The 15969-nt window shown below is 45.6% G+C and overlaps 1 protein-coding gene across 1 annotated transcript in view; it reads right to left on the reverse strand.

Moving 5' to 3' along the window:
• Positions 1–15969, reverse strand: part of STK40 (serine/threonine kinase 40) — a 1174020-nt gene that overhangs the window by 955304 nt on the left and 202747 nt on the right. Inside the window, exon 3 of the mRNA XM_044089696.1 lies at positions 231–316. Within this exon, the coding sequence (XP_043945631.1) occupies positions 231–316 (86 nt within the window). The remainder of the gene's footprint in view (positions 1–230; positions 317–15969) is intronic.

The raw sequence follows: 15969 nt of genomic DNA on the forward strand, positions 1-15969 counted from the left end.
GTGGGAGGAGGTGACAGCAACTGACACCGGACCAAGACTTTGGAACTCAGGCCGACTGGGGAACCGCCTGACGGCAGGATAACCCAAGTGTAATGACTGCAGCAGTGTAACATGATGAACATAGCTTGTTCGGCGTTAGTGAAGCTCTCATTCAGTCCCTACTGTAAATGGACATCTATTAGCAACCAGGGGGAAAAAGTAAATAGCTTGTTTATTGCTTCACTACTTACCTTTAACTGATAGAAGTCATCAGTCCCATCTTTCCTAGCCAAACACTGAACAATGCTCTGTACTGGTGAATTACCTAAACGGGGACCTAATAAAAGAAAAAAGTGTATGAGAATCTTTAACTGAAATATGACACTACATAATAAATGGTCGACTCCGCAAAACATTTTTAAGAGATGCAAACACTTGTACAGAACTAAAAATGTTAAAGCTTACAGTTCAACAGCTGACAAAACTGCTGCATGTGTACCATGCAGAAATATAATGTAGGACTCAGTAGCACATTAAGACTACATATGCAACAAAATGCAGTTTTGTAAGATCAATATCATATTAGACTGTGTGCACTTAAACGTTACCTCACACACAAGCTTCTAAGGCTCCTGCCCACAAAGCGTATACCTCAACAGCCTGAGAGCTATGTAATATCTGTTCAAACATGCCCCACAGTGGGTTACTGTTACATTTGTACACACACACTATATTATATATATCCATCCCCCCAAGAATCATTCTGTGGTGCTATCACTTCATACAAACCTTCTCATCTGCAAGATTTGCTGTCTATTTTTAACCTTTTAGATCTCGGCAGACAATCAGATCCTAATCATAAAAAAAGTGAAGGTCTTCAAAGACCACACCTTTGTTCAATTCTCGAGCAGTTATGAGAACATTAAAATGCATATTACCCAAAAAGTATACAGAGTTAAACTTGTTGTTCTAAATTCAGATGGAGACTAGTTTTAATATAAAACAATACCTTAATTTATTCATTCGTAAATGCACATTCATTCAGTCACACTCTGGTAATAAGGGAAGACAATGATCACAAATTATACGTGTGCCCCACTTAACATAACTGTGGATGTTTGAGTAATCAGAGCAATATGGAAGAATAGGTATATTTTGCAGAGGATATCGTTGCTATGGGACAGACACCCCATCCACATACAACAGAGTTTATCCCTGTCCATTTTCAAGCGCAACTTAGACCTATGGATGGGAAATAAAGATTACCCCAGGACTTCTCCCTGTACTACTAATGGAGACAGGCAGCTATTAAATGCTCTATTCCATGCATGGGTCCCCTCAAACTATGTATGGCAAGATCCCAGTTATTCTCATTAAGGGTAATATAGAATTAATTACTGACCATGGGATGGGTAAGGCCAATCTATAACCAAATGGGATAGGTCATTTCAAGCACAAAAAGGGAAATTGGCTAGGTTTAAAATGATCCCCAAGGGCAGATTGTCTAGTACTTAATGAACCTTTGAACAGATCAGTGTTGTACTACTGGATTCTTTGGTCTTCCTGCCATGCAGAAGCCCACGATCAGTCCAATAGGACATTCAAAGACCAGCATCTGGAAGTCAGGATATAAGGGCTTCTGTCAGCACCATCTTCAGGTCTTTCTAAGCAGTGAATGAGTAGTCTGACAGCATGACTTCCCCAGATGTCTAAATTTAATTGTGGAGAAGGAAAAACATAGAAGGCAGAGGGGGATGACTGCGACAAGAGGAGAATCTGCAGAAACCACACTCGGTAAAGGGGATACAAGTGTTCAGAAAAGAGGGGTTGAGGGTGGAAGTATGTGCTGCAACAATCTAGTCAAATATGCACAATCATACTAAGTGTCAAACAACTGTATTAATTTTCTTCATAGTCACTGTTACTGTACTGATTCTTGGGAGGACTCTGAGATAAAAGTTGGGTGGTGGGTCATCTGTATGACTTTAGGAAATAAGATTTCACATGATGGCAATAGCAAAATCTGCCCTGGAGACACTGCCTCAGTTAGAACTTGGTGTACACCTTTACAAAACTCTATGTGGCTGCCTCTAGGACAGCCTCGATGGGGACTCTTGGGGAAAGCAGTGGTAGTTAGCTAATGTCTGGTGGAGTGGGTTTTAATATGCCCAGGTAAATACTTTCCACAATGCGAGTAACAGAACTTAATGCAGTTAACTATCCATTTTGAAATGGTTTGTTTGGAGACGGGCTTGCCTTGTTCACTCTCCGCAAAAGCCACCAGGAATTGCTTTTCTATATTAGGTGGTTTTGTCCTATCTAGATAGTACCTGATCTGCCTGTGAGCATCCTGGGAGTGGAGAACTTGCTCTGCCTTGTTCTGTGGATTTGGGTAGAAAACTGGCAGGTGAATAGCCTGCTTTAAAGTAAGTTCTGATACCGCCTTAAGCATAAAGGATGGACTTGTTCTGAGGATGACCCTATCCCTGTAGATGGCAGTGAAAGATTCTTTACACAAGGACTTGTAGCTCAGAAACTCAACAGCTATAAAGTAGTATTCCACATGAGCATCTTTAGAGTCAGAGAGAGCAGGTTCAAAGAACAGCAAGGTTATTTTTTCTAACAAATAATTTCGATCTCATGCCAGAATAGGGTTCCTTACAGGTGGTCTTAAGTGAATTACCCTTTTTAGAGAAAGCTTTGTGTGGGGGTGCAAGAAGATAAGTGAAGCACTTTGCAGGCAAGCTGATAGAGCAGACGCATGTACTTAATGCTGGAACAGGAAAAGTCCTTGCCTAAAAGGGGCCTGAGAAGTACTGCATGACCAAGTTGATGTCTGCTTGAGAAGGGTTAGTGTTACTGCTGTGACACTAATGGAAAATCTTTTCCATTTTGCCAAGTATCATTTCATGGTATTGGGCTTCCTTGCTTCCCTTAAAATGGAAAGCACGTCCTTGGAATAGGATGCAGTCCTTCATGCCAAAACCCAATCCTTCAGGCAGTTAACCTGGGGATGCAAGACAGATCCCTTGACTTAGCTGAGATCTACTTCCTGCAGTACGCTGTGGAATCTTCCCAGAGTGTCAAGAGGAGGGGGAACCAGTGTTGCCCTCAGCCCGAAAAGGGCCACTAGGATCATGCTAGGTCTGTCTGTCCTGATTTCTATCAGTACCATGGGGGTCACAGTTAAAGGCAAGAATGCATACAGGAACCAGTTTGACCATGTGAAGGAGAATGCATCCATTTTCCAAGCTCCTGTAGGCTGAGTTCTGGAGTAGAACTTCTGTAGTTTGTTTTGGTGACAGGTGAACAGGTCTATTGAAAGGATACCCTCCCCACTGTATTGTTACCTCCAGGAAGACCTCTCCCTTCAGCATACAGTCACAGAGATCTAGCAGATCCATGCTTAAAATAATCTGCCAAGGTATTGCTTTGGCCTGGAATATAAGAGGCTATGAGGATCATCCCCATTTCTTGAGCCAGTATCCAAATCTTCCTCGAAAGACTACAGGGAAGGGGTGGGTGGTTAGGACAAAGTTCCCCCTTGTTTGTTTATATATCACATCACTCTGGTGTTCTGTCCAGATCTGCAGGGTCCCTGAGCTTAAACATTGCTGAAAGGTTTATTTATGGCCAAGTAGACTACTAGTAAATCTTTCTAATTTACATGCAATTTCCTCTGCTGTGGAACCACACACCCTGCAGTTTCAGGGTCTGAACTGTCTGTGATCTTGTCTGCTTCGGGTAAATTGAAATATGCCCATGAATTCCTCTGTACGGTGTTCTTCCATCCCAGGAGTTTCTTTTTCAGGCATGGAAGGAGAGGCAGTAGGGTTTCCAGTGGTGGGAATGTCATGCCTTAACGTTTTTCAGGAACCACTGGAGTTTCCTCATGTGTAACTTTGTAAATGAGATCATGAGAATGCAGGATGCCATTTACCTTGGTATCCACGAGAATTCCCTTGCAGTTATGAACTGCTTTGGAGGCAGAATGGCCAAACAGCTCGTCAAGACAGCAGTCTTGTCTTGGGGAAGGAAGGAAGGCCAGTAGGCTGGCTTTCTGTTGAACAATCGCGGAGTGCTTCCACAAACCATATCCTTGTTTGAGGAACAGTTTAGGATTTTTGAGTGTTTAAGGCAAGATCTACTTTCTGAAAGCAGTCTAAGCTGATCTGTAAGGCACGTAGGCTTTTCTGAATTGGATCTTCCTTAAATGAGACAGTCATCTAAACAGAGGTACATATGAACTCCTAAAGTTTTGCAATGTGCTACCAGAGGAGAGGAGTTAGACATTTTGGGAAAAACTCTGGCAGCAGTAGACTGTAAAGGTAAAGCACAGAACTGGAAGTGGGAACCTATTGCTGCAAACTAAACTTACATACGTTCTGTGACCATCTGCAATGGCAAAATGAAGATAAGCATCTTTTATGTCTAGATTAGCATACAGACATCTTGGAAGATCATGGGCAGTAATATTTTGCAACATAAGCATTTTGAATTTTGGGATGTTGAACTTGATTAGCTTTGAGAGGTCCAAAATGGGCCTCCAGGTGACCTCTTTTCTTGCAACTAGAGATGAGCCTTTTCCCTCCTGTCCTGGAAGGTTCAGGCTGGATGGATCCTTGATGAAGTAGCTCCCCTAAGGATAGGTAAAAGCAAGAGGCTTTCACACTCTTTTGGTGGCTTTAAAATGCCCAAGAAGGAAGGCATTTCTCTGATCACCCTCTTCTCTATGATGCTGAGGACCCATTGGCCACTGCTGATGGATTCCCATTGGTTTAGGAAGAAAGTCTTCCTGTCAGAGGCTTAGAGGGGAGGGCTGGATACAACAGAGTCACAGTTCTCTGTGCTTGGTGGGCTCTTTGGAGCCCCCCTGCTCTGTGTGATTATTCTAATTGCCATTTATTAGATTCTTGTTGCTCTTTTTCCACAGGGAGGCCTCCCCTTATCTTGTCTAGGAGGAAAAGGCCATGGTTTAGAAGAGTAATTCCTACTGTACCTTGGTGTCAGTTAAAATTCACAGTTTTAATTTTTATCTAGGTTCTCGAAACTTGTTCAACTGAAGGACCAAAAAGAAATTCCCAGTCTAATGAAGCATCCAGTAATTCAGCTTTTATGTGAACAGACAGGGGTTGGATCCTTAGCCATCATGTCTGCAGATAACAGAACCTACAACAGCTGCTCTTCAAAAAGCATCTAAGGCATCATAGCCACATTTTAGGGAGGGTCTGGAGACTTGTAAATCTTATCTAGCTATCTCCTAGACTTCCTGTAATAAGGTTCAAAAGAGTCTACTTTAGCTAGAATTTTGTCCTGAAGACATTCAAGGTACTTAGCACATAGAATTGATAATTCAAAGCTCTCAATACCAGGGTGGCAGAGGTACAAGCTTTCTTCACCAATCTTAATAATCTACTTTCCCTGTCATTAGGCAGGGATGTCTTGTTGGTCCCCTAGGCACACCTTTTGAGAATTAAGTAGGGGCTACAGAAAGGTCAGCTTTGGGGTTTCTGTAGAAGTGCTTGTGAGATTCAAGCACTCTGTAAAATCTGGCTTCCTGAGATCAAGGGGTACACAATCAGAGTGTAACGCAGGCCTTCAAGGACATCTAAAACATGCACAGGAGGACTAGCCAGTTGTCTGGGCCTGAGATAAAGTACAGCTTTGTACCTACCATAAATGTAGATGTTAGTGTGTTCACACTGCTGCAGTCATTAACCTGGACTGCAGCAGTGTAACACGATGAACATAGTACGGTTTTGTACCTACCATAAATGTAGATGTTCAAGTGTTCACACTGCTGCAGTCCAGGTTAATGACTGCAGCAGTGTAACACGAACATCTGCTTACTCTCCTAACTGCAAGCCTCTTTCATTCTATGCAGGGTATCCCCAAAGGAAAGGTCTTTGGGGGGGGGGGGGGGCTGTCACCCCAGTCCTAAGTCTGGGTAAGTGTGAGATTTTAAGTGGCTAGAGTAAGACCATTCTTCCTCATCCTCAAAACTAGAGGAATCTTCCTTTTCCATAAAGATTACTTCCCTGCTCCTTTTAGATGGGGAGGCCTCAGAGGTGAAGGAATGAGAGGGCTCGCTACATTTCAATAAGACCATAAACTGTTATTCAAAGGTAGTCTTTGGCTTCAGTCAGAGAAGTGGTTGGAAACAAGCTTTTGATACAGATTTCATTATACGCCATAAAACTGTCGAGAAAGAACTATCTCCAGTTTTCTTTTTTGGGGTCATTTTAGCTGTAGGTATGCAAAAACAAATTTGCAAGTACCACAAAATCTTTTCACTGAAAACCACTAAGAGTAAGCATGAAAGCAACCTCTTTTTGCAGGGAGGTACCTGGAATATACAAACTTGTCAGGGGTGGGAGATTGGCATAATAGTTAAGGTGTTTGCCTTACAAACACAAGGTACGGATTTTGATTCTCACAGGGGATAATAGTCTAGGCTTAAAATGGCCCATAAGGGCAATTAGCCTAGTACTAATCTATGAACCTATATGGTTCTTGGGTAAGATTAGATAGTGTTGCATATGAAAAAGAATACTGCAACATGATGAGAGTACTACAAAAACATGTTCAGTGTTAGTGTCATACCATGCCCCCCCATACAAAAAGAGTTTGGTAACCAAGTAAAAGACTTCTGTGATAAAGAATGGCTTTTCCAGTATTTCATCTGAAAAGGCAGCCATTTACTGATTGGGTAGATTAAACTTTAAATGAAATCTTATTATACTTGAATCTAAGAAGCAAGGAGCTTGCAAGGGATTGAGATAATTGTAAATAAAAGATTAGAATTGTGGTCACAATGAAAGCAAACAAGAAGTGGAATAAAAGTCAAAACAGGTATCCAGATGGCTTAAAAAGTAAAGGATTTGGAGGAGCAAAAACAAAAAAAAGTTGGACACAACAGCAACTGAAAAAAAAATTTCCATCCAAGAGTACTTAAAAATTATTAACAAACATACAGCAATGGCTTTAAAACTGTTTTTTAACCATAGAGCAACCAAATTGTTGGCTCAACGTTTGAGGCAACAAAAAAAAGCTGAAAGGATAACTATATTTATTGAAATTTCTGACTGGGCACAGGTGCAGTTTTTCAGCAAAGACCCAGAAAGAAAAGCTCCAAGGTAACAAATTTAATGTAATCAATATGTACAGTAAAGTACAGTTGTATAAGAACTTATAACAGCAGATGTCCTGCTAATCACTGTTGCAATATTCATCACTGGTGGGTTTTCGTCACCGATGTGTGGCCGTGGTACCAAAGCTTTACCTTCCCAAGGGTGTACATCGGGTTATAAAGGGTGGACATATGCAGAAGATCCTCTGACCATCTCCAAGCCAGTGGCCTGAAGACAACAGAGAGGAAACAGGTCAGCTAGGAGGGGTGTAGCTAGAACAAGTAGAAATCCCCCAAGAAAGCAAGTATGCGTGTGTGTGTGATCCAAAGGTGTGACCACAAGGTGAGAACAGAGGGGAAGGGGGATTATACAACAGTGATCAGTAGAATATCAAGAAGTTATGTATTCACCATAACGTTCGATGTATGTAGTCCATCTTGCCTCACATTCTTACCAGTGGTTCGGAGCAGAATATCGGCTCAGACTCTGCCGATTTTACTAGCTCAAAGTCTTTCATTGGCTGGGCTAAGCAGGTATCCCATGGTGCACTGCTCCATATCCCCAGATCTAGTTTGCTGCGAAACTCATTTGTACTCCATGCACACATCACATCCAGGTAAAGAATAAGCTAAGCAAGGGAACTCTGCAGATAACAACCTAACCTCCAAATCCTCCAGGAAGGGGGAAGGTGGGAGGGTAAGTAAGAATGGGAGGTGAGATGGACTACATACATCGAACGTTATGGTGAGTACATAACTTCTTGATGTTATGTAGTCCTATCTCGCCTACATTCTTACCCGTGGGACAGCATCCCTAGCACCTACATCCTGGGTGGCTCATAGGAAAATACTCCTGAGAACTGTGGAGCCAAAGGAAGACCTGCCCCTGGAGACCACGTCCAATTTGTAATGAGAAACAAATGTGTGAGAAGCCCAAGTAGCTGCAGCACATATATCATCCATTGACAATCTGGCTTGATAGGCTGTAGATGTGGAAACAGCCCGAGTAGAGTGAGTCTTGTCCGGAAATGGCAGATCTTTACCTCCTGCTTGATAGATGAAAGAGATACAACTAGATATCCATCTAGATAGGGTGACCCTGGAGACTGGGGACCCCATTCGGTTTTCCGAAAAGGAAAAAGTTGGTCAGACTTCCGGATATCTTTTGTTCTGTGCAGATAGAAGCATAATTGTCTGTGTACATCCAACTGGTGAAATCTAAATTCTGCCTTGTTAGAAAAGTGGGGAAAGAAGACAGGCAACTCAATGGATTGATTTAGATTAGACACGGAAGCCACTTTAGGAAGGAACGAAGGGCTTGGTCTAAGAGAGACCCTGTCCTTATGGAAGATTAAGTATGGAGGTTTGATAGAGAGGGCTTGAATTTATGAAACTCACCTTGCTGAAGTGATTGCTGTAAAGAAGGCTGTTTTCCAGGTCAAGAATTTCAATTCGCAGGTAGCTGCAGGCTCGAAAGGTGGTACAGTAAGAGCTTGTAGAACAAAATTGAGATCCCAGGGCATGATTGGTTCAGACACCGGGGGACAGAGCAACAGAGTACCCTTCAGGAATGCCTTGCATAGTCTATGCACCATGAGACTAGGCTCATACGCTACATGAAAATTAGAGATCGCTGCTAGTTGAACTTTGATGGTGGCTGATGCGGAACCCTGATGGAAAAGCATAGACAAAAACTCCAGGACTGAAGCGATTGGAGCTGTGTAAGGATCAATGCCTCTGGTATGTGCCCAGATAGAAAACCTTTTCCATTTACTAGAATAAATCTTTCTAGTGGATGGTTTACGAGAGGACGATAATATATGAACCACGTCTGGTGAGAAATTATGAAGTCTGACTAACAATGGAAGTGGAGTAGCCAGGCTGTCAACCGGAGGGTCATCAGGGAGTGGTGGAACTGTCCCGACATGTGCGTCAGTAAATCTGGTTGAGGGTCCAGAGTCCAAGGAGTGTCCACAATGAATTGCTGAAGAAAAGGGAACCAAACTTGGCGAGGCCAGTGTGGAGCAATCAGAATGATTCTGCTTCCCAAGGATTGCACTTTCTGAATCACCTTTGACAGCAAGGGAAACTGAGGGAAAGCATAAAAGCAGACCAGAGGGCCAATCGTGAACCAGAGGATCCCTGTGTGACTCCCCCTGTGGGGGGATCAGCGTGAAGTAGTTGCTTTCGCATTGAGGGGGCTGGCAAAAAGGTCGCAGCAAGACCAACCCCATCTGCTGAAGATTCGCTCTGCAACCAGGCGATTCAGGGCCCACTCGTAAGGCATCAGAATAGCTCTGCTTAGCCTGTCCACAATCACGTTGGACTTCCCCGGAATGTGCATTGCCACCAGAAACCGTTGGGAAGTTACTGCCCAATGCCACACTCGCATGGCCTCTCTGCACAGAGGGTAAGACCTGGTTCCCCCTTACTTGTTTAGATACCACACTACTGGCATGTTGTCTGAGTGTATTGCAATCGTCCCTAGAGGAAGAACACTCTGAAGTGCCTGCAACACAAGTAGCACTGCTCTCATCTGTAGGACGTTTATATGCAGATGTATCTTGTTCCCATCTAGGAGGAGTCCTTGGTCTCGGCTTGTAATGGGCTAGGCTTGTAAATGCCCACGGGCAGATAGCCTAGTATGAACCTATGAACCTATGAACCGTGACAACTGGGATGGGTGGAACGAAGGGCCTTCCCCCGTCCAAACTGTTGGTGCACAGCCACCAACCAAGGTCCTGCTTGCATCTGTCCGTGAGTAAAATGGGGTGAGAAAGTGGAAGTCTTTGGAGAGACCATTGAACAAAGAGGAGCCATTGGAGAATTCTCATGTGCAATCTCGCTAGAGGGACCAACATGATTGTTGCTGCCATGGTCCCTAGGAGCTGGAGAACCCATCTTGCCTTCACTTGTCTCAGGGGCATCAGCATGTGTATCTGTTGTTGTAAGACACTGATCCTTTCTTGCGGTAAAAATGTTCACATTCGAATGTTGTCTAATTCTGCTCCTATAAAGGTGACATGCTGCGAGGGCAATAAAGCTGATTTTTCCCATTTTATTGTTATAACCAACTGGTGACAGAGTGATGGTAGCGTCCCTGGTTTGAACTAGTTGATGCCTGGTGGGGGCGGTAAGGAGCCAGTCGTCCAGATACGGAAACACTTGGAATCCCTGACGTCTCAAGTGAGCCGTCACTACCGCCATACACTTGAACACCCTGGGGGGCTGTGGTGAGACCAAAGGGCAGGGCTCGAAACTGGAAATGACTGGCTCCCAGCCAGAAGCGTAGGTGACTCCTGGATGCCCTGTCCATTTTCACATGGTAGTAAGCATCCTTGAGGTCAATGGAGCACATCCATACCTCCTCTCCCAACAATGGGAGAATCAACTGTAGTGTGACCATATGGAACTTGGACTTGTGTACATAGTTGTTCAGTTGGCTGAGATCTAATATGGGTCTCAGGTCCCCTATTCTTTTTGGCACTAAAAAGAATCTTAAGTCCCTAATCCGATTTGGTCTGAGGGGACACGCTGGATGGCTCCTTTTTCTAGCAGCTTTGAGACCTCTGAGGCTGCTTGATCCCTTTGACTGGGTGGAACGTCTGGGATTTTTCTGACTGACGGGGGATCTGATATAAATGGCATGAGATAACCTCCAGAAATTATCCGTAATACCCATCGGTCCTGGGTAATGCTTTCCCAGGCTTCTGGATGTAACGAAATGAGCCCCGACTGGCTCCAGATAAGCACAGCTGGGCACTCCCTCAGGAACGAGAGTAGGGAGAGCCACGAAAGGAATCGCGGTCTCCCGAATTGCTGGGGCCCCCTCTGCCTCTGGGGCGACGTCTCCCTGAATAACCTCCCCCTCCCCTGCCTCTGGAGGGGGGGTTCACCCTGTGCAGCAGGAAAAAAACTCTGATTTCTTGAACCCCCCCCCCCCACTGGGCCTTGGAATAAGGCCTAGAAGGAAGGAAAAAACGGACCCCTACGGCAGACAGGGTCTTTCCCTCTTGCTCGCACCTGGTGAGGGTGTCTGTCAATTTGGTCCCAAACAAAGAACCACCATCAAAGGGGGAGTCAGTGAAGGAAGACTTGAAGGCCTCCGCAAAGTGACACAGGCGCAGCCAGGCTTGCCTTCTAAGGGCAACCCCAAGCTTGCTACCCTACTCACGCCCTTGGCTGCATACGAAATGAGCCGCATGGATGAGTTAACAATGGAGTTGAGGGTAGAGACCTGGGCGTTAACAGTCTGAGCCACCGCCTCAGGGACGTTACCCCCAAGAGCATCGCCTAACTCCTTGAGGAGATCTCTCTGGAGCCGAGTGAATTGAGACAGGTAATTCAGCGACCGTAAGATAAAGGTTGCTGACGAGAGGGTACGCTTCCCGTACCGATCCATGGTCCTAGACTCCTTGTTAGGAGGATGGACGGATGAAGAAGACTCTGCTACTTCCTTCTGAGTGGCTGCCGCTACCACCATGGCATCTACTGGGACTCCTTTAGACAGAAACTCTTTGCCCTTGGAGGGCAGAAAGAAACTTGTTGGGACGCCGGGGCACGGGCTCCACAGAATCAGGGTTTTCCCACACTCTTCGACAAATCAAATCAAGGAGTTCGAAGTGTGGAGACCCCCAGGAGGAGGAGGGCTGAGCACCAAAAGCCTTAAGGAATACTGACTCCTCCTCGGAAGGGGCTTTGGACAGCCGGTCACCTCTCTGTTTCAGTATCTCCAGGATATCGGAGAAGGAAACAGAGGATGACTTGGGGGACCCCTCCAATTCCTTGAGGTCAGTATCAGAGGTGAGAGACTCATTTTGGGAGGCTATGTGCTTCCTTTTGCAAGTTTTCTCTCTAGGGGGGGGCTCCTCAGGCACGAACTCTGAGGGACCCTCAGAAATTTGGTGACCACTCGTGGGGGTATCCCTAGGCCCTGGTGCTCTGCTGTCTATGGATGGGTGGTGATCAGAAGCACTCAACGGAGTGGTGGGGGACAGAGTGACCGACACGCCTGATGTAGCTGACAATCTGGCCAGCGCGGTCCGCATAGCCTCGAAGGCTGGTCCCCCCCAAATCAGAGGAGCGACCAGCCTCCGAGGCCATGACGGGAGTCAGAGTTCCGAGTAGAGGCACCGAGAGGGAGGCACGGGACTGAAATAAGCCCAGAAAAGTCCCTCTCGGGCCCAACCGAAGAAACCAGAGTCCCGAACCCTGAGGACGGAGCAGACTGGGTCAGAGCCGATGGAGCCAAAGGGGGCATCGGAGCCGGCCTAGGAACATCACATGGCATGGAACACTACGGCTCCAAAGACAGAGATGCGCTCGGAGGAGGAATGATCGAAGACTGGGTCAGGACAGGCTCCGGAGCAGACTGGGCCAGAGCCAAAAACAATTTTGCCAAAACCGGTGACTGGAGCAGCTTCTGAACCACCCTATCAACATCCAAATCCGAAAGGGTCCTGGAGGATTTGGAAGACAGGGAGGGAGAATGGGATATCCTCTCAGGAGAAACTGGTGTGAGACTGGGCGATCGGCTCCTAAGAGATTCCAATAAAATTGGAGCAGACGCCAGTTCAGTCAATACCGACACTTCCTGCAGCCCTGAGGACAGTGGAGCAGAGGAGGTCGATGCAGTTTTTGAGATTTTCTCCAGAGGCTCCGATGAAGCTGACTGAGCCAGAGATCTCTTTTTTGACTTGCTAGATTTTGATTTTCCACTGGAAGACGAATCCATAGCCTCTTCAAAAAGAGAGTTTCAAGAGTCCCTTTAAGATTAGCTTATTCTTTCTCTCTTCGAGAACTCTAGGACTGAATGCATGACAAAAACTGCAAGATTCCTGCAGATGGATGGCTCCCAGGCAACAGACACAAATGGAATTCCCATCGGTAATGTACATTTTGTACCCACATTTAGAGCACTTTTTGAAACCCGAAGGTTTGCGCTCCTTGGGATCTTTAGACATCTTCACTACTACGCCAAAAGGCAAACTCCAAGTCTGAGAAGAACACACAGGCGCTCACACTACAAAACGCAGGAACGAATGCTGAACAGTGACCAACACTAAACAGTGACCAAACACACACTAAAGAGCAAATACAAAGTCTCAACAAGGGATTGAAACCCATGAGGAAAGGGAATAGCCCAAACCTCCAACTTAAGCGGTCTAGACCGTACTCACACAGAAGGCAATACGAGGAGAACTAGGCCCTCTAACTGAAACGGACCTAGCCAGAGGGAACAGTCAGTGGGATACCACACAACAATCAAACTATCACAACCTCAACAAAACTTAGACAATCTTAGACAAATAGCTATGAAAATAGCTTCTGATATGAATCAAAAAACTTTTCTTAAGACAAGAAAGAGGGTACTTAGCCACAGCCAAGCGAGACCACGTCCGAGCTACACGAGTGGCAAACGAGATCTGGGGATATGGAGCAGTGCACCATGGGATACCTGCTTAGCCCAGCCAATGAAAGACTTTGAGCTAGTAAAATCTGCCGAGTCGGAGCCAATATTCAGCTCCAAACCCATGGGTAAGAATGTAGGCGAGATAGGACTACATAACATCTACTATTATGGTAAGTTCTTAAACAACTGTACTACATCCTAACTGAAATCACTTTTACAGTACTTAATGCAGACTGGCGATTCCCAGAACTGGAGAGAGAGGGGGTGGCTGGCTAGAGTATGAAGGAGGAACTGTCCAGGAGACCAGACAGCACTGATCTGGCAAAAGCCATCCTAGACCTGGAGAAGGCAATCTTATATTGCTTGGTGAAAGTGTGCAGAGAATCAAGTAGCCACTTCCAAGCTGGACCTGGCATCAACCCCCTTTACGGAAGGTCCCAAAAGAGGCAAGTGCCCGAGTGGACGGGGATCTGCCATGTAGTACGTGGCAGGAGGAGATCGCCTTGGATTTCCAGGATGCAATGGCTTGCTTCGAGACTGGTTGGCCTGGCTTGGCCTCAAATGAAAAACAAGACAGTTTTTCTGACCGTCTGTTTTGTCTAAACAGAGCCTCAGCTGCCAGTGAATGTCTATGGATTGAAAGAGTCCTTCCCTCCTATTTTGAGGGTTGAGAAAGAAAGCAAGTAGGTGAAATGCTCGATTGAGGGATACCTCATTTACAGCCTTAGGCATGAAAGATGAATCAATCCCAAGCATTGCCCTGTTCTTGAGGAAGATAAGGAAGGGCACAGTTGCCATGAGTGCTTGCAGTTCTGACACCCTGCAAGCAGAGATTAGAGCCACTAGAACAAGTGCAGAATTTTAAGACAGTCGAAGTGGCTGGCTCAAAAGGGATAAAGTGAGTTTTTCTAGAACTAAATTAAGATCCCATGGTGGAGTAATAGATTTTCTTGGGGGCTTAAGGTGCAGGACTCCTTTCAGGAAGAGCTTTACCTCTAACCTGGACACAAGAACAAAGTCTACAGGTAAACCGGTATTGATGGCTGACAAATGTGCACTAAAATCTAGGAGTAAGCCAACTGAGAATGCAAAAGCTCACACAGATACTGGAGCACAGTGGGAACTTCAGATAAGAGTGGGTTCATTTTGTGAGTGGCATCAAATGGAATAACTTTTCAATTTGGCTATGCATGACTTCCTGGTATCATGTTTCCTGTCCTCCTGTAAAACCTGCACCACCTCCTGTCCTCCTGTAAAACCTGCACCACCTCCGCTGTAAATAAGTGCCTTTTAGGGATCAGAACCCAATCATCCGCAAAGCGAGACAGAATGCCTAAGCTGGAGTGTAGAAGTTAACCCTTCTGTTGGGTCATTAAATCTGGTTGTATTGGAATTTCCATCAATTTCTATTTGATAGGTGGAAGAGGATGGGAAACTAATGTCACCTTAGCAAGAAGGCAACCAGGAGCAGATTTGCAGCGTCTGTTTAGGAGGAACCTTAGAATAAGTGTCAGTGGAGGGTAGCCATATGGGGGCCTTTCTGTCCACTGGAAGGAGAAGGCACCAGTCTTCCACACCCAAGGAGATGGGGTCCTGGTGCAGAACAAAGGGAGCTGGTGATGTTCTGCAGATGCAAAGAGGTCCATCTGTGCAGTGCCCCAGAGGCATAAGATTGCTTTGAATACTTGCTCACAGTCCACTGTGGGGATCCAAGAGGTCTCTGCTTAAGAGAGTCTGCCAACAAATTTTCCATTGGGGGAATGTAGGCTGTTGTGAGGGTCGTATTCAATTAAGTGTCCCACTGCCAAACCTCCTGACAACCTGAACAAAGGGTACAATTCTCCTGCCTCCTCCTTTATGTACCACATTACTGTGGCATTGTTCCTGTACACTAGGGGAATGCCTGGTTTCCAAAGGTGTGAGAATCCACAAAGCCTGCATAAGGGCCCTCACTTCATTCAGATGTGTGCTCCCTTTGGAGATAGGATAACCATTTCCCCTGTACCTTGTTGGAGCCCATCTAGGCCCCCTAAGCCCCGAGGCATAGGTGTGGTTGTGAAGGGATGGGGTGAAATGAAGACTCAGTTTGGGAGACGCCTGCTTCTCCCACCAGACAAACTCCTTGATGCAGAGTAACCAAGGGATCAAAGTGGCCAAGGAATGTGAGTGTTGAGCCCACACAGATTTCAGGTACTATTGTATTTTCCTCATATGCAGCCTGGCCACAGGGATTATTGGAATGGACACAGATATGAACCCCAGGGCCCTGAAAACTTCCCTTGCAGTGCAGTGAGTCATCTGGCAGAGGGTTTGGAAAAGAACTTCCAAAGCTTTGGAACTTTACCAAGGGAGGACTGCACTATGCTTGTGCTTAGCCTGCAAACCAGGAATACTTGGTCCTGGGTGGTAGTGAGATGAGATTTCTTGGAAGTTGATGGTGAATCCTAAG

Source organism: Protopterus annectens, chromosome 1.part1 (genome assembly GCF_019279795.1).
Source record: "Protopterus annectens isolate FY-2018-M chromosome 1.part1, PAN1.0, whole genome shotgun sequence".
In the NCBI taxonomy this organism is placed as follows: domain Eukaryota; kingdom Metazoa; phylum Chordata; order Ceratodontiformes; family Protopteridae; genus Protopterus; species Protopterus annectens.